This window comes from Rattus norvegicus, chromosome 13 (assembly GCF_021556685.1).
Source record: "Rattus norvegicus strain SHRSP/BbbUtx chromosome 13, alternate assembly SHRSP_T2T, whole genome shotgun sequence".
NCBI classification, from domain to species: domain Eukaryota; kingdom Metazoa; phylum Chordata; class Mammalia; order Rodentia; family Muridae; genus Rattus; species Rattus norvegicus.
In genome coordinates, this window is record NC_141546.1 from 106,803,466 (window position 1) to 106,822,436 (window position 18,971).

At 48.1% G+C, this 18,971-nt stretch overlaps 1 protein-coding gene across 1 annotated transcript in view; it reads right to left on the minus strand.

Annotated features, from left to right (window-relative positions):
- Hhat (hedgehog acyltransferase) overlaps window positions 1–18,971 on the minus strand; it is a 252,931-nt gene that overhangs the window by 183,580 nt on the left and 50,380 nt on the right. The window contains exons 5-7 of the mRNA NM_001398579.2: window positions 17,564–17,758; window positions 16,381–16,596; window positions 7,399–7,570 (exon numbers count right to left, since the gene is read on the minus strand). Of these exons, the coding sequence (NP_001385508.1) occupies window positions 7,399–7,570; window positions 16,381–16,596; window positions 17,564–17,758 (583 nt within the window). The remainder of the gene's footprint in view (window positions 1–7,398; window positions 7,571–16,380; window positions 16,597–17,563; window positions 17,759–18,971) is intronic.

Genomic DNA, 18,971 nt, shown 5'->3' on the forward strand with positions numbered 1-18,971 from the left:
TCTATCGCAGATTACTCAGCCTTCCGCCAAGATGCTTCTTATTGCAGAAGACAGCAGTTAGCACAGAGACTCAGACCTGGCTGCAGCCTGAGGAGAAAGGTGTAACACAACACTGTAAAGGGGACACCTGTATCATTCCTTCTGAGGTTTGGAGAACACCACAGAAGCGGGAGCGGAAAGACTAAGAGTTGGGGGAGGGCTGTCTTCTGCATATAACATGGCCGCTGAGCTCACGAACTCACTGCAGCTCTTGCTCCTTGCATGAGACCTGCACAAGACTGAACCAATCAGCATTCCAAGACCCCACTCCTCCCTGAGGGACCATCAACGGCCGCTGGGGTGTGGGGGTCCTTTTCTTCAGTCATGTAGCCACTGATGGGTGCTCCAGGAAACAGGTCCCTACCCTTACTCATACACGCAACGCCAGTTAAACTCAGTGAGACACACAGGACGTGAAAGCATGGCCAGAACTTGTCGGAAAGAAAGGAGTGTGGTGAGAGAGGGAAAAGGGAGTGAAAATGACCAAAATTCACTATGCACATGTATGAGACCGTCAATTTCTGAGTTTTAATTAAAACAAAAGATCCCATGAAATAACACGGCATACGCCCATACACTAGGAGACAATGCGGGATAAGAAGAGAGTTGTGCACACAACCGAGTGTCCTGAGACTCTGAAAAGTAAATTTTCAACTGGAGCCGATGAGTCGCTTTACCCAGGAGAGGTGATGTACAAAATCTGTGGCAAAAGAACTGAAAACGTGCAAAATGAAAAGGATGCTATTGCGTAGCCTTCAAGGAGGCAAGAATTCTTCCACAAAAGGAAATATCATCTCCCCAGCACATCTGATAATTTCAGGCATCCATTTTAATTCTGCTTAGAGGGAAGGTTTGCCTGTTTCATATGTCTAAGAAATTATCTGTAACCCAGGTCTCTAGGGATCAACCAACGAAAGCATGACATCCTGAGGGCTGTTGGGGGAAGGGGGATGGTAGCAAGGACCTGCAAGTGTGCGCCACGGCATTTCCTTCCCACCACGTGGAGCATCCCTAGCTGAGCAGTCACACTCCTCAGTGGTAAACCCCAGAGCACTTTCATGTTCACACTGCATTAATTTTAAATAACCTTAGGATTCTAATCCAAGGAGAGAATTTATAAAAATTAATGTTCTCGGCTGTATCCCACCAAGCCTCTAAATGTTTAACATTTCAAAAGGACGGAAGGGAAAAGGGGCCCTGTGCTGTCTGCTGAGCATTTGTGTCCCCGTTTTCTCCAAAACAATTATCCAGTCAAACGTCTCCCTTCTCCTCGAGATGCCACAGAATCAGCAAAAGCAAGTGGACGTCTTATGAAGGCATCCCACTTTGATGGGCACACAGATACCAAATCCTGAGTTACCAAACCCTGGTCTGCTTGCCCTTAGGAGACAGGCATGTGTACATGCCGCCCCACCCGTGTACACGTAAGGCCTTGAAAGAGACTCCAGGGCACTCCATTTGTCATAACTGAGAACTGAACGCCCTTGTCCACCCTTAAACACGCTGCCAAATCTCTTTCTCACAACCTCCCCTCCTGTCTCGTGTGCCTGGGTCTATCGTGCGTTCACTATGAAGAGCCGCTGTTTAACAACAACCTCAAGAAACGGGGTTTTTAGCTCCTCTCAAGAAAAGCCATAAGCCGCCTCCTTCGAGCCCCTTGATTCCAGGCTCTGTCACACGGAATGGCTCCAGTCGGCCATTCATGCTTTCCTCGGAGAGTCTGGTGTTCAAAGGAAAACAGGCATGTCAGGGCCCCCGATTAGAAATAAAGGGTCTGGGGGTGTCTCACTGCTGAAACCAGTGACAGCCGTGTCTGCAATCTCTGTGTAAAAACCTATGTGGAAATCTCTATGTTCTGCTTGAGAAAGTTAAAAAAAAAACTGTACTAGAGAACTCCTAATTTTATTGGGGAATTACATGAAAAGGAGTCTAAAGCCACAACATGAGGACATCTTGAAAGCTGGGATGAGAATCCTGTCCAGTATAGAAACAACAAATACAGAAACATCATTCACACACACGCATATGCATACACACACATGCATATGCACAAACACACAGGCACATGCATACATGCACACATGCACACACACACATAGACGTGCATATATTCATACACATGCATGCACACACACATGCACACATACTCATAAGCTTGTACACTCACATGCATATACACAGACACATGCATGTACACATACATGCATATACTCATACATAAACATCCATATACATACATTTATACACACCACCACCACACCAATATACTTTGTCAACTTCTAAAGAGAAGCCAAATATTAGGCTAAAAAAATTTTATCCTGATTTCTAGAATGTTTCCTCTAAAGACTAGCGATCTTCTACTGCCACCTAGTGGCCATTTCTAGTATGTGCACCCTGAACCACTAATTCAGATAATCTTTTCCCTCCTTCCCTCTCTTCCAGTCCCTTTCTCTCTCTCTCTTGCTCTCTCTATACCTCCTCCTCCCCCTCTCTTTCCTTCTCTTTCCCTCTCTCTACCAGGGAAGCGGTGAAATGTTATATCGCTTTCCAGGTGCAGCTGTGCTACTTGAATGGGCTGCTTGTCAAAGGATTGTCACTCTGATGAACCCTCCAGTTGGGACCATCAGGAGGACATAGGAGCCCAGCACTGCTTTGGTGGACCGTGTACTAATATACAGGGCTGTGCAGACCCATAAAGACTGCAGACATGGCTGTCTTTGGAGGCACCGCCTGGTACTTCTTTAGTCTTGTGTGTGATTGGCTGTATGTATACCACATGTGTGCCTGGTGCCCCTGGAAGCCAGAAGAGGACATTGGTTTCCCGGAACTGGAGTTACAGATGATTGTGAGACACTGTGTGAGTGCCGGGAATCAAACCCACGTCTTGTTCACTTGTAGGTAAACACACTGAAATTATGAAATCAGTGGTTTTTCCAAGCTAACAATTTGCAAATGCAAAGTTATAACTAAACGTCACATGGTCAGACCCCAAACATGCTTGAGAACACATGGTGTGTGTGTGTGTGTGTGTGTGTGTGTGTGTGTGTGTGTGTGTGTGTGTACACATGTAGGGGGGCACACAAGCTAACACATGCATATCTAGAGGTTTGAGGAGGACATCCAGTGGTCTGAGGAGGACATCCAGTGTATCCCTGAGACAGGGTCTCTCACTGAACCTGGAGCTCACCACAACTTTTGTTAGAGTGGCTGGCTAGCAAGCCCCAGCAATCCTCAGGACTCTGTAAACACTTCTCCCCATAGGAAACCACATCAGGCTTTTTATGAGTGCTGGATATCCGAGTTCAGAGCCTGGTGCTTACGCTAACAGCAGCTGCACCCTCCCCAGCCTGGGAATAACTGCTTGTAACAACAGAGGTGTGTGTCTGACCAACTGCACTGCTCACACTTAACAAACACGTGTAGAGCCAACCGGATGACTACTGTTGGAGGTGCTGGGGGTGTTGTGGTGAAGAAGCCCAATGGGGTTCCTCCTTGTGGTGGGAGGCAGAGAATCTAGGAAACCTCAGGTTTGATAAGCCCTGTGCTAAGAACCTGGAGGGTTCGTGGAGCATAGGGAGGCTGTTTCTGTTTGGGTCACAAGGGAAGCTTCTAGGGGGAAGTGACATTTAAACTCAATGGGAATGACAAAGAGGTCAAAGACAGGGGAAAGAGCCTCCCACCCTGAAGGAATAGCTAATGAAAGCAGCCAAGCCTGCTGTGTTCAAAGACGTCCCCAGCGTGTGGGAGCACGGAGACAAGGAGAGAGACTGAAGGATAGACAGATACAGCAGAAACCAAAAGACATGGCACCAGGTTAAGGAAGTGTGGTCTGCTTGAGAAGCGAAGGGAAGCAGAATCCACCTGACTGGCTGTCAGGAACGCACTGCTTCCCAATGAGGTCACACCTTTCTACAATACGCTTTTACCAATCAGTGCATTCCTCACAGTGTTTTTAAACTCCAGACGTTTCCATAAACAGACATGCATTTGAAAGACTTCAAATATAAGTTATCCCTAAGAAGGGAAAGGCCCATCCCATCTGAGTGCACAGAGTTTAAGTGACAGGTTCATAATCTGCAATCACAGCTAATGGGGTTTCTGAAAGGCTCTCACGGATCCCCAAGCATCTGGTGGGGTGGCTTGGTTGAGAAGGAAGTAGGGGAGACAATCAGAGCTCCCAGCTAAGTCCACCCGTCAAAGCCACACCTGAGGCCCTGGCAGCTTGTTCTCCCCCACTAGTCATGGATAAAAAGATGGCCTAACTTCGGTGCCCTCCAGCTGCAAAATCTGTAAGCAGAGGGAGGTTTGAGACAGGAGCATGGAGTGAGACTCAAAACAGAGAGAGAAGGGGTGTGAAAATTCTCAGCTTTCCAATAGATAGATGACCTTCACATTTAACGTGTGTGTGTGTCTGTGTGTGTGTGTGTGTGTGTATCTCCGTGTGTATGTGTGTATGTCTGTGTGTCTGTGTGTGTCTCTCTCTGTGTGCATGTGTGCGTGTCTGTGTGTCTATATGTGTATATGTGTGTATGTCTATATGTGTGTCTGTGTGTATGTGTATGTGTGTGTCTCTCTCTGTGTACCTGTGTGTGTGTGCATGTGTGTCTATATGTGTATCTCCCTGTGTATGTCTATGTGTGTGTCTGTGTGTGTGCATGTGTGTGTGTCTATATGTGTATCTCCCTGTGTATGTGTGTATGTCTATGTGTGTGTGTGTCTGTCTGCCTGTCTGTGTGTGTGTGTGTGTGTGTGTGTGTGTGCGTGCGTGCGTGTTACTAAAGAGACTGCTTAAAGCCTTGCAGATGGAGAGGAACACAAATTACTGAGGAGGCCACTCTGGAAATCAGTACGCAGAATTCTCAGGAACTGGAAATAAGTCTACCATATGGCCCAGCTCCAGCACCCTTGCACATGCCTAAGGGACCTGACACCCTACCCCACAGCCACTCAGCAGTGCTCACAGCCATCCTGTTCACGGTAGCCAGGAAACGGAAACAACATAAACCTCCTTCCACAGATGAACCGATAATAAGAATGTGGGATATAGACACAACAGAATACTATTCCGCTACAAGTAAAACTAAAATCAGGCAGAAAAGAGCTCTAGAGAACTAACTCCAGTAATCCGCACGGGTGCGTGCACCAGTCATTCTAGACTTCCTGCCAAGGGGCGGCAGCTGGCAGCATTGCTCGTCCAGCACCACAGCCTCTCAGGTATATGTGGCCAAGTACCTGATGCTCTCGGGGACATCATAAAGTAGAAAAAGAATGATTTCAGGCTGTAAAAATGCTGGTGGGGTTACTAGGTATTGTGTGCTGTATGTCTCTAAGAGGGCCCTAAGACATTCCACTCACCAAAACCTTAAGAAATACATCAGCCTGGGGAGAAGAGGCATCCCCTATGTGTGCTGTCTCTGGCCTTCTGGGGAACATTGGATACCACTGGGGAACAATGCATTTTAAAGCCCAAACTGCTTAAGTAATGATGACATAATCTGTCGGGTGTGGTTACTCGTGCCTTTAATCCCAGTACTCAGGAGGCAGAAGCAGGTGGATGGCTGTGAGTTCAAGGCTAGGCTGTTCTACATAAGCAAGTTCCAAATCAACCAAGGTTACACAGGGAGACCCTGTCTCAAAAAAAAAAAGTCACAATAGCAACAACTCGTTTCAAGGCAATGCTGTCACCGTTGTCATGGTTAGCACATGGGCCACATGATCACAGGGCATCTAGACGCTGTGCTGTGAGTGAAGCGACCTGACCCTAAATGAGTGGGGGATAAAGTCACTCCCCAGGGACACTGTTTGCCTTTGCACAGGTATGAACAGAATGCTTTCGGGAGATCTTAGGGAGGGGAGATTTATTTTTGGCACACAGTTTAAAGGGTTTTGGTTCCTCCTCGTTCAGCCCCATGCATTTCGGCAGAAGCAATGAGTAAAACTCACTTTCATCGGACTTTCTAAACTAAACGCCAAAACCAAGTGTCAATGAGACACAAGCAGTGGGAACGCAAACCCTGTTCAGAGGAGCAAAAACAAGCATGTTACCCTGATGGAAAACTGCCTTGGTATAAGTGTGTAAGTCTGACTGCATATGCACAAGACCCAGCCATTCCCTGCCTAGATGCATGTATGAGGGCAGGTTCTCACACATACCCTGGAAGGACTCAGCTAGATGGCTGGTTCCTGGCCAAAATGTTCACATTTAGTAGTGCAAAATAGAATGTCAGAACACATTATCAGTGAAATAAACTCCCTTTCAAGAGTTCACTATCTCTACAGAGAGACAGAGACAGAGACAGAGACCAGCCAAGCAGGTGGTCCCCACAGGAACTGAGCAGGATACATAAAAGGGAAGATGGAGACCAGGTCACATGTGTGGCCTCTGCTGTTAGGGTAAATGAATGAAAGACAATGGTTTTCATGAATGGTTTTCTCCAGATAAATCCTGTACCTGGAGCCTGTCCTGGAGAAGTAAGACTCCCATCCTGCCTTGCTGGCAGGATAAAGACACCAACAAGCAAAGGAGACCAACGGAGACAAACATATGCATGATCATATATGCACAGCCCGTGCACACACATGCATCACGTACTCTAACCACAGGACATGTGCACACCCCACTCACACACATGCACAATCTACCCTATCCACAGGACATGTGCACACCCCATGCACACACATGCACCACTTACTCTATCCACAGGACATGTGCACACCCCATGCACATACATGCACCACTTACTCTATCCACAGGACATGTGCACACCCCATGCACACACATGCACCATTTACTCTATCCACAGGACGTGTACACACCCCATGCACACACATGCACCATCTACTCTATTCACAGGACATGTGCACACCCCACGAACACAATGCACCACTTACTCTATCCACAGGACATGTGCACACCCCATGCACACACATGAACCACTTTATCTATATGACATATTGTGAGACCCATCCAACAGGTGCAGCATTTCACTGAACCCCCAAAGTAGTTCTGGAAGGGCAAGCCTCATGTTTTAGATGAAGATGTCCAGACAGGTGTAAGCGCCATCAAAGGCCGCCCACCCGCGTCTGAGAGAGACGGGACCAGGCAAAGGAATGGTATAGCCTGTGGGTCTCAGAGCACCCGCTCACACAACAACCTCCTGGGCCGGCTAGCAACTCTGCTCTCTTCCACTACGTGTAATGAGGCCTCTTGTGAAGATGCAGGTCCAGCCATACTTCCAATTCCATCCCAAGTAGGGGGGGTCATTCTTCCAGGACTCACAGTTCACATGACATAGCCTTTCCTCATCAACCACACCAAGCAGCTCACACATGTAAAACCTTAGTAGTTTGCACGGTTACCTAAGGTCCAGCAGGAAACACTCTCCAGGAGGGGGATGCTGCTGTAGAGGGCATGCATGTACATGAGGTGTACCATCAATTCAGCCAGCCACCACCAGCACAGCAGGCGGCCCAGGCCCTTGGCTAGAATGCAGAGGCTGTGCTGCAGAGAGCTGAGCTCTGGCTGCTGCATCTAAAGAAGGGACAACAGAGAAGGCAGCGTCAGATGGTGCTTGGCCCCAAGCTGTGCAGAGCATCTCTCCTGTGATGTTTCAGTTAAGGTTTGTACAAATTATCATTGCTGTTTCTACTGACAGGGCATGGGGGGATTGTTGTTTGCCTTGGGAACCCTCAATTTTCCTGAGTAAGAAAGTTACAGAAGATGACCCCAGAACAAGAACAGGTAGGCCAACACAATACCCTAGAACCAAGAACCAATTTCTGCATCCTGCCACCAAGCCTTGACCTGAGACAACCCAGGCTGGGCCAGGACTTCAGACACTCTGCCCCCTGAACCCTTTGGGTCCAGTTCAGCCTGCTGGTTTCCACCCACCACCTGACTTATGCCTGAGTTATTAGTCAGGTAAGGCAACAACAGAAACAGGAGGACACCAGAGATGGAGTGGAGTGACCTTGAAGAATTAAGCATGTCTGTCAGGCTACCTTTTTCCAAGAAGGAGGAGCAGGAGCAGCAGGAGGAGGAGGAGCAGGAGCAGGAGGAGGAGAGGGAAAAGGAGAAGGAGGAGGAAAGAGGAGGAAGGGGGGAGGAAGAGGAAGGAGGAGGAAGGAGAAAGAAGAAGGAGGAAGGAGGAGGAGGGAGGAGGAAGAAAGAGGAAGAAGGAGGAGGAGGGAGGAGGGAAAAAGAGGAGGAAGGAGGAGGAAGGAGGAGGAAGGAGGAAGAAAGAAAGAGGAAGAAGGGGGAGGAAGGAGGAGAAGGAGAAGGAAGGAGGAGGAAGGAGGAAGAAGGAGGAGGAAGGAGGAGGAAGGAGGAAGAAAGAGGAAGAAGGGGGAGGGAGGAGGAAGAAAGAGGAAGAAGGGGAGGAAGGAGGAGGGAGGAGGAAGAAGAAGGGGAGGGGAAGGGAGGGAAGGAAGAGGAGGAAGAAGAGAAGAAAGTAGAGAAGAGAAGAGGAGGAGGAAGAGTATATACTCAGATGACAAAAGTGTCTCAGCATAACAGGCCAGAATCTATCATCAACCACACAGCTACATGATCCTGAGAAATCTCTCAACTTCCCTAGGTCTTGGTTTCCTCAAAATAAGGTGAAAGTTACAGTGGTGATGGCAAGATGTGAGGGTGAAGTCCAGCACCCACACATTTAAAGTGTTAGCAGCCATCCCCAGCAGCCACTCCATCTCCTGGGTGTGGCAGCCATCACTAGCAGCTATTCCTGGGCGTGGCTTCACCATTTTTCAGGGAGCCACAGAACACTGGCCACAGGCAGCACTAGAAGACCCCATGCTGAATGGGAGGTTTCCAGTGTCCTGGATATTCTATGTCTAAACCACTGGGGATCCCAGCCCTTCAGATCTTGAGTTTTGAATATTCTCTCAGACTCTGTCCCCTCTGCGCATCCCTGATCTGAAACTGTTCAGAAGCCTTTGGAAATCAGGATTCCAGATTTTCACATTAGGGAGCTCAACCTGAGTGAGTAACGCTGTCAGAGAGCCACCACCACTACCTGGCTGTGGGGTCACCTCACTGTGGAAGGTTACCTCATTGTGGGGTCATGTCACTGGGGGAGGGGGTCACTTCACTGTGGGGGGTTCACCTCACTGTGGGAGGTTACCTCATTGTGGGCATTACCGCACTGGAATCACCTCACTGTTGGGGGTCACTTCACTCACTGTGGAGTCACCACACTGTGGGGTCACCTCACTGTGGGAAGCCAAACTAAACTTTCCCTACTCTTTTTTGAGGAATATGTCTGTGTCTCTGCCAGAAGGACAGAGCATCGCCTACAGCTAGGCAAAGGGTGATCACCCAACTCCTCTGTCAATTTGTTATCTAAAGAAGAAAATGGGAAGGCTTTCATTCGGGGCTGGGGAGATGGCTGAGTGAGTAAAAGTCTAGTCAAATAAACAGGGCCCAAACATGATCCTCAGAATCCACAAAAAAAGCTAGGCATGGTAATATGCACTTGTAGTCCCAGAACTGAGCATGCAGAGATAGGAGCAACAAAGATGTGGATTGTCAGCCTATCCTACATGGTAAACTGCTGGCAAGAGAAAAAGTGCTGGCTCCTACACACATGTGCACACATGAGCACACACAGTACACACATGACATGCCTACACACATGTACACACAGGTGTGCACCTACATGTACACACATGACGTGCATACACATGTGCACACTCACATGTGTGCACACATGGACACACATAATGTGCACACAGACATGTGCACACACTCATATGTGTGCACACACTAACATGTGAGCACACGTGGCATGTACACGCACACACACATGTACACACTCACATGTGTGTGCACACAGACACACATGACACGCACACACATTTGTCTTTCCGGAAGGTTGGTAGTCCTGACAGTCCACTTACACTTCAGTGTAGTGGAGTCTCTTATTGCAAGTCATTTGTCCCTTGCCTCACAGCAGGAGGGACAGGCTGCTTCACAGCACTCACCCTCAGAGTGGCGTGGAAAGCATTCCATTTGAGGCATTTCCAACTGAGGGGACTGTCAACCTTAAGATCGTTGGAAGCTGCCACGGTGGGATTTCAAGCTCAGACTCCATTGAAAAACATGCATTAGCTCGTCTGCCAAGTGTACTTTAAAACGCATTACGATTTAAAATCTCATTTCATGCAAATTGCATAAAAGGGAATGTCGTCTTTCTTCTTCAGTGATGCTCTGAAGACTGAAGATGGCAGTTGTCAGAGATGAAAGGTTCTTGTCCTTTGCACGGGAGTCATACATACATGCCTGAAAGCAGCAAAGGCTTTTCCTAGGTCAGAACTCCTGTCTGCAGGGCCCAGGGACAAAGGTACCCAGCCTATGCTCCTTCAGAGTTGGAGTGGCCTCTCTGTATTGCCCAAGTCCCTAACTACTCTCCATAAAATGCTTCTTATCTCCAGCCCAGCATGGCTGGCCCCAAACAGCCACCCACATCAGAGCCAGTGATGTGCACTACTCTCTCCCAGGAAGTACACCAAACTGGCAGCTGATGATCTGGGCAGCTGGCACCTCTAGTGCAGTGGTTCTCAACCTTCCTAACACTGCCACTCTGTAACAGAGTTCCTCATGTTGTGGTGACCCCAACCATAGAAGTATTTAGTTGCTAATTCATAACTGTATTTTTGCTACTGTTATTAATTGTAACGTAAATATATGATATGCAGGATATCTGATATGTGACCCCTATGAAAGGGTCAACCCTCCAAAGGGGTTGCAACCCATAAGTTGAGAACCTCTGCTCTGGACCCTTATACCTATCAGACACACTCTTTGGCTCCTATCATACTAAGTCAGCATGGCAACATTATGTCTTTTTTTTTTCTTTTTTCATATCAATATCCTAAACCTTACTATGTAGCCAAGGTTGGTCTTGAATTGTGCATATCTCTCTCTCTCTCTCTCTCTCTCTCTCTCTCTCTCTCTCTCTCTCTCTGTGTGTGTGTGTGTGTGTGTGTGTGTGTGTGTGTGTGTACCCATGAAAACCATAGTCCAATATCCAATGTCTTCCTCTATCACTCTTTACCTGATTGATTGACTGACTCAGAGCCTCTCACTGCACCTTGAACTATTAGGATCACACTGGTCCATCAGGCACCAAGATTCACCTGCCCCACCCCCACCCCAAGCACCGGAGTTACATAAGTGCACTGGCACACCTAGCTTTTATGTGTGCTGTGGGGATTCAAACTCAAGTTCCCATGTTTGCACAGCAAGCGCATTGCCCACTGAACTATCTCCCCAGCCCTTCATCTTAAATTTCTGGTCATCATGACTCCACCCACCTATGACAGGATTCTAGGCCTGAGCCACCATGCCTAGTGTGATGCTGGGGATTGAACCAGGGCCTCAGGAATGCTAGGTAAGCACTCTAACAACCAAGTTCCAGCACCAACCCCAACACTACTGTCTGTCTTTACTCATCCTCCTCCCAGCCTGCCTTCCACACAGGCTTTGCTTCTATCTGCTCTCTAGTCTCTCCTGGGGTTTGAAGATAACCTGAACGGAAAGTCGTAACACTAATTTGACCTTTACAGAACAAACAGTGTCATTCAGGCGGTCTCCCGACCTGGAGCCCCCTGACTCTCAATGGCGTTTCTAAGATGCCAACACCTACCTCTTGCCCTGCTCCTGCCAGTCACTCTCAGTCCTGCCCATCCTGCCTGCAGAGATTGTCTGGTCCCTCCGGATGGCCCTTCCAACAATGGCGTCTTCAGGGGCCAAAGATGGCCACCGCTCAGACCCCTCTGCTGGGGTGCCCATCAGGCTGGATACACTAGCCTACACACCCCCTGAACTTGCCACTTGTTCTAATCACAACAGTAGCAATGGTGAGCATAATGGTATCCGTGTGTCATCGGACCACGTGCTCCCCACAACAATCCTGGCTCTGCGAACCCTCGAAACCCACAGAAAAGCTAACTCGTCAAGGGCCGCTCACCAAAACAGAGCAGGGATTTGAAGGGCCCTTGCTCACTGCCTCCATACTTTGTACAAGGGTTGTCTCCAATGGGTGGGAAAACAGACCTTGGTAAGGGAAATCCCAAGATGCATCGCTCAGCCTGAGACTCCATCTGCCCCGCCCCCTCACCCCTACTCTCACCCCACATCTGCTCCAGGAAGACTCCTGGGCCCTGCTAGACTCCACCCCACAGCAGCTCAGCATCAGAACTTCCCTGGAGTACATCGGGAAAGTAGCTGAAGCCTGGGTTCCTGACACTACACACGTCAGAAATGGTCTTTAAGGAGGCGGGGTAGTAGGTAGAATATCTTCCTTGTTCGATGAATGAAAATTTCACATGCTTTAGAGTATAGAGGACACCTCTTCCACACTTCTCTAGTTCGTGTGTGTAAATTGTGTGCTAAGAATTGGAGTAGCAGCTGTATTCTGCAGAGGTGTCCCTCTCTTGTTTTAATACTTGGAGTTTCAGATTCCCACGTTGATCCTGCCTGTCCCTGGTGAGTTAATTTCCACGTGTGATGCTGCTGCCCCCTGGTGGTGAAGCCTCTTCTTGCTCATTCACTCAAGCACTCCGGAGTTCTTCCTCGTCTTTTCCTCTAAGATTACCTTCGTAGCCTCCTCCCTCTGAAAGAGGACTTGAGCACCCACCAGCATCCGAGGCGAATGCAGGAATCACTGCCCTTTTAGTTTATGTGTGAATAGAGCATGTGGGTGAGTGTGTAAGTTCCTGTGAGTGCAGGAATCGAGTGCGTTTTTATTACATGTGTATAATGTGTATGAGGTGCATGTGTATGTTCCTATGAGTGCAGGAATCACATGCCACAAAGCACAGGTAGAAGTCAGAAGACAATCTCAGGTGTCAACACCAGCCTTTCCCTTGGATACGGGGTCTTTTGTTTCCTTTTGTGTACACTGGTCCAGCTAGCCCATGAGCTCCCAGGGACTCTGCTGAGCCCTGGCATTACAGTTGTGCGTTACCATTCCCGCCTTTGTGTGGACGCTGGGGGTCTGAACTCAGGTCTCGAATTTGCAAAGCAAGGCTCTACTGACTGAACAACACTTCCAGACCCTGCCTGGCTTTTTATTTAGTATTTATTATGTCCTGCAGCTTACTGGGCATTTTATTTTTCTGGGATGACTTTAATAAACATGGGCAGGACAGAGGATGGTTTTGATTTGCCTTTCCAAAGTCCTTAATCTCAGCAGCTGGAACAGGTAAGAAAGAAAGAAGTAAAACCCGAGAAGACCCTGACCCGACAAGGTGAGCCCAGCCATCCTCCCTCCCCAGACTGATGCTCAACGGACCAGCAGTCCTTGGCTAAGGGTTTGGGAGAACCACGGCCTCAAAGTCTGCTTCCAAAGACCAGGCCTAGGACCTGACTACGTGCACCTATTGTTCCTGCTAACCTGAAAGGCTGCAGTTGGAAAGGAGGAGGAGAGACATAGGAAAATAACTTGCATCCCAACAAAGTGCAGGTCCCACTGGGCAGGTCCCCGGGCACATGACCCAGCTGGGGAAAGAGTTTGTTTCCTCTGAGTGGCTTCAGTCTGAGGCTCCAAGGATCACTATCCATCTGGGGGTCCAAGGTTTAGTTCAAAAGTTATTGGCTGGAAATTTGAGAAGAAGCCAAGTTCACGATGTCAAGGAAATTCCAAGAGGCAGGATGAGGAAGGTCTGAGCCCACCAATCCTGTGCCAGCCCTGCCTTCATCCCACGCCTCTGACAGACACAGAACTGTGGGTCTCAGTCTCCCACAAGTGCAGAAGCCAACCTGGCATGCCACAGTGCTCAGCTCCAACTCAAAGGCCTGGTCGGCATAGGCCTGGGGCGGGGCCTGAGAATTCACATCTCAACTCCCTGATGGTGTTGCGGACCAGGAACCAGACTTTGAGGTCATGTGCCATCACAAAGCCACTTGTGATCTAAAACACAATCTCAAATGCAAACCTAAAATCACTTCATAATCGTAGAGTGATCCTGGGGAACCAATATGGGTGTGAGAAACTGTACAGCAAATCCACCACAGCCAGGAGTGTCAGTGGCACTGGAGGACATCTTAAGAGAGAAGGACAGGCCTGGCAATTTTAGACTGATGCCATTACTATAAAGCAAACACAGACTTTTAGATAAAGTGAGTAACTGTGGAATTTTTAAGATAAAAAAGGAGTTTCTAAGAACCTTCCTTTTTCTTCACCAGGCATCTTTCATATTGACCCAGAAACAGTAACACCTATGGCCCTGTGCTCACAGACATGTACATGCATGTTTGTGTTCTGTGTATGCATGTATGCGTAGGTTATATGTGAGTATGTGCATATGCATGTATGTGTGCATGCATGTTGTGAGCTATATAAGTGAAGGCAATGTGTTACATATATGTATCTGTGTGCTGTATGTGTGCATACACAGGTGTGCTCCACATACATGCCAGCATGAGTGTTGTATTTGTATACATGTGTGCTATATGTGAGTATTAGCATTCATTGATGTGTACACATGTGCATCCTTGTGTGTGTGTACATCTGTGCACACCTGGATATGTCATGGTATGTGTGTTATACATGTGTTCCATGCATGTGTTATATATGCATGCATGTTTATGTGTGCCTGTACATAGTCTCTTCAAGATGTCTGTGCTTTGGGAGAGGCAGTATCCCTTGGGAACCACTGTTTTAAGTACTAACACATGAGCTAAATTCTTCAAGTATGTCTCAGTACACTAGTGGGAGTGCAAGGACAAACGTGGCTTGACCTGACATCCAGACAAGAATGCTGGGTAGAGAAGGTGTCAGGCTCCTGCAGAGTGAGAGCACACCATCGCCCAGGAACATGCTTCAACTCGGTTTGCTTTCTCACATGGCCTCCAGAACAATCTGAAGCCATGTCAGGGCCACTGCACAAGCAGTCTGTGAATAAGAAGGGAGGGAACGAGCCATCTGCCAAACAGCAAGCAATGTTCTCTCCCTACGAGCTCAAGTGAAATTATCAGATCCAGCTTCCTGTCCCCGGCCTCCCCTGCAGTGGAACTGCTCCTGAAACTCACTGTAGCCACTTAGGAACCAGGCGCCTCTGTCCCACCCAGGAGAGACCATCCACCCTTAGGTTATTCAGACAACAGAGCATGCTCCAATCGGCAGCACACATGTCACAGATGAGCACAGCAAACACCCCAAGTCTTAGGCTACAGTAGGGTGCCTCACTGACTGACTCAAAGCAGTCTTCTCAGCGCTGATGGCTACAAATTCAAAACGTCCATCAACTCTGAAAGTGCCTAGGTGCCGCGTCCTGTCAAATGCTCAGCTGTGGCTGCATCCTTTGTGTAAGGTAAATAATCCATCTCACTGTTGTGCAGATTTGCTTTGATCTTGAATAAATAATAACATTGTATGTATATCAAATAATTGTTTTCAAGTAAGTGTCTTTTATGATTTGTTAATAACAAAAGCTTGATTTCCATGTCTATTTTACATACGCACCCCGGGGTTTGAGTAAAAATTCCTCCGGCAAGGTGGGCCTACAGGAGTTTCTCTAGAACCATTCCAGAATTTGTTGAAAATTCTGTCCCAATCGTAGTCAAATTTTATTTAATTTCTTTTTTAGTAAATTCTAGTCATCAAATCAAATGGCAGCTTTGCAGATCAAACATTTGAGCCTTCGAGGTGGCTCAGTGGGCAGAGGCACTTACACACAGGCTTCGCAAACCAAATACAGTGTCAGGCTCCTCTAATGTGACAGGAGACGCTGATTTCCCACAGGCGCCTTCTGAGTTCCACACACGTACTGTAGCATATGCATGCCTGCACAAGCACACACGGGCGTGCGCGTACACACACACACACACACACACATGCACACACGCACGCGTGCACACACACATACACACACACGAATATGCATGTGCATGCAAATACATAAATAAAAAATGTAAAGTCAAATATTTCAACACAAGCCAATCCAAAGATACTAACTCGGAACTCACATGCTGGGAAACAGTGTAGGAAGATGTCTTTGTTTCCCATAATTAAGCCATTTTGTTTCTTCAAAACCTGCAACTCATAATTCGGTTTAGCCTGAAATCTGAGCGAGTTGCTCTGGCCTTGAAGGATGCCATGCTCTAAAATGGCCGTAACCACACCTCAGCCATTTTCTACTCTATGTCCATGATAATGCAAGACAGGCAACCACTTCCAAAAATACCAGCCAGTGCCCATTAGACTCTGGATCGTTTTTGATTGGACATTCAAAAACCTTTTGCTGTTTCCAAACTTTTGTGAACCCCATTTGGGATCACATCCCACAGTCTAAGAGGTAGGGACCTACACCAGCCCAGTCCCCACAGGACCCTACCTGTCTGAAGAACTCCGGGAAGTTAAGGATGGGCCCGTTGTGGAAGACAGGATAATAGAAGACATAGGTCAGCAGCCACGGGAAGGAAAAGCAGGCACGCTGGGCGGACGGAGGCTGCCGGCACAGCTCCAGGCTGAAGCTGGTGTAGTACAGGCAGCGAACTGTGAGCGTGAACTGCAGCAGGTAGTACTCGCTCTCTGTCTTGTACCACCTTCTCTGCAGAAGCGACAAGAGGGAAGTGAGTTAGTGGCAAGATGGCACCCGCCCCTGACACAGGAGCTGGCTGGGGAACCCGGGCTCCATGGCTTCTCCCAGGAGAGAAGTTGCAATAATGAGAGTTGAGAACAAAGGACTGGCATGCAAATCCCGGTGGCGACGACCACAGCAGGCAGGGTAGCTGCAGCCTGGCGGGTGGTAGAGCATGTGCCTTGCATGTCGGGGACCTTGGGTCCAGCCCTAGACACCAAATATAACACTCTGCATGCAAGGTTCGAAACCAGGGAAAGACTCCACAAAGGACTTGACAGGTTGTATACATGACTAGTCACTCAATGGCCGTACAGACTGCCGCTTGCCCAACATCCACCTCCATCAAACACACAACGGACAAACAATCGTGTCTGTCTTGATGCCATTCCAAAGTTTGGTCTGTGACCTTAAAACAAAAAAAACAAAAAAAAAAAAGAAAAAGAAAAAAAAACGCGCTTTTCTCACCTTTTATACAAATGCTTCTGTGATTATCTATATGAGTATATAATTAATAACCCTATTCTATCAACTAAGAATCAAAGTACTTGTCTGACTATCTTGGGACCATTATTAACCTTGTGTATCGTAAGGAAGATAAATGGTCTCTAAGAAACAGTGCACTCAACACAGATATTTAAATGTATAGAGAGGGGATGGCTCTGTTTCTAGCCCTTGGGTCCCATGACATCTGCCATCCTCTGTGAACATCCAAACTGGGAGGAAGGGTGACCCTGGACAACCTCACAGGACCCAGACAACAGATCCTAGACTGCTGAACACAGCTGAGTTCTGCAGTAACCCTGGAGGGCCACTAGGTGGAGCACCGCGGAGGGACTGCTGTAGGTTTGTGTGTGTGGATGAGGCAGTTACTGGATCAGAAGCCAAGGAGCCTTCCCCATCCCTGTGGTAAGATGGGCGGGAGGAAGACACTTACCTTAACTTCCTCCACACTTTGCAGTCTTAGGGTGGAGAGTAGAAGCAGAGAACACAGCCAGGAGAGGAGCATTGATCGGAACTGAGCCACGCAGAAGGCGATGGTGGTGTGGAGAAGGACCATGACCACGCCCGGAGCCCCCAGCACACACCAGCAGGCCCACATTCCATAGATCATGATAATCCAGGGTCTATGCTGTAGAGGGGTGGCCCAAAGAGAAGGACAAGAGGTGAGTTCACAAGTGTGTCTCGGAACACACCCATTTGGCGATGGCACGTTGTGTGACCAGAATCCAAATCTTGTTCTTACTGCCTTGCCAGGTCTGCCAGGCTCGGGTAAACACTTTCATGTCCTCCACCAGAGCCACCTCGACAACAGGATCCCACCACGGTGAGATGCTACAACAGTGAGATGCCCAGCTGACTTCCAAACAGAGCACCATCTGTGAAACCACATTCCCACACCCTGCAAACAGCGTCCTTCAGAAGCCAACAGGACCTGACTGTCATGTACACTTCTGGGAGCCTTAGGAGAAAAACAAAAAGACTGGGGCTGCCCACACCAAAGCTTTCTGATGTCTTGGACTTGAAATCAAGAATCGAATTTCATCTTTTTGGAAGGTCCAGCCAATGCATGCTTGCTGTGGGTGCCTAGGAATTCAGCCCAAGACAAAAATCATAAGCTGACTTGAGAGCTATGGGGCTTTTTTCAGTTTTACTCCATAGCTCAATTTTTCAGTCCTCAAGTGTGAACTTCTCAGATGACCCTGTGGCCCAGATGAAGCCAAAGGGTTGGACGCCCTTAGCATACGATTTACAGTCAAATTTATGTCTCAGGAAAAATTGCATCTTCTCAACTTTTTGTGATGTCACGATCTTTAACTGACACACTAGCCCCAATTTAAGAGATTCTGACTGCTATTCTGTTTAACTAGAAAATAACCTGGTTATTCCAGTGATTAACTAAACAGGTGAGTTAGCACATCTCTGCTGTCATGATGGCTCTCCCTTACGTCCAGCTGTTAAATTCTCACTTATAAAACTGCAATAGGTCTGGGGAGATGGCTCAACAGTAAAGCACCTGCTGTGCCAGCGTGAGGAACTGAGTTCAAATCCCTAGCACCTACATAAAGTGGTAGCGTGCTTCTGTAACCTCAGCACTCCTATGGAGAGACGAGAGGCAGAAGCAGGAGGACCCCTAAAAACTGGAAGGCCAGCCAGCCTGAAGCATGCAGCAGTGAACAGACCTTCCCCAAACAAGGCAGAACCTGAGGTCCAGCACTGAACAATGTCCTCGAACTTCTACACATGCCTATCAATACAATGGAGCCTACACTCATGCACATAGACACACACACACAAAATATACACACACACATCATATGCACATAGATACACACACACATCAT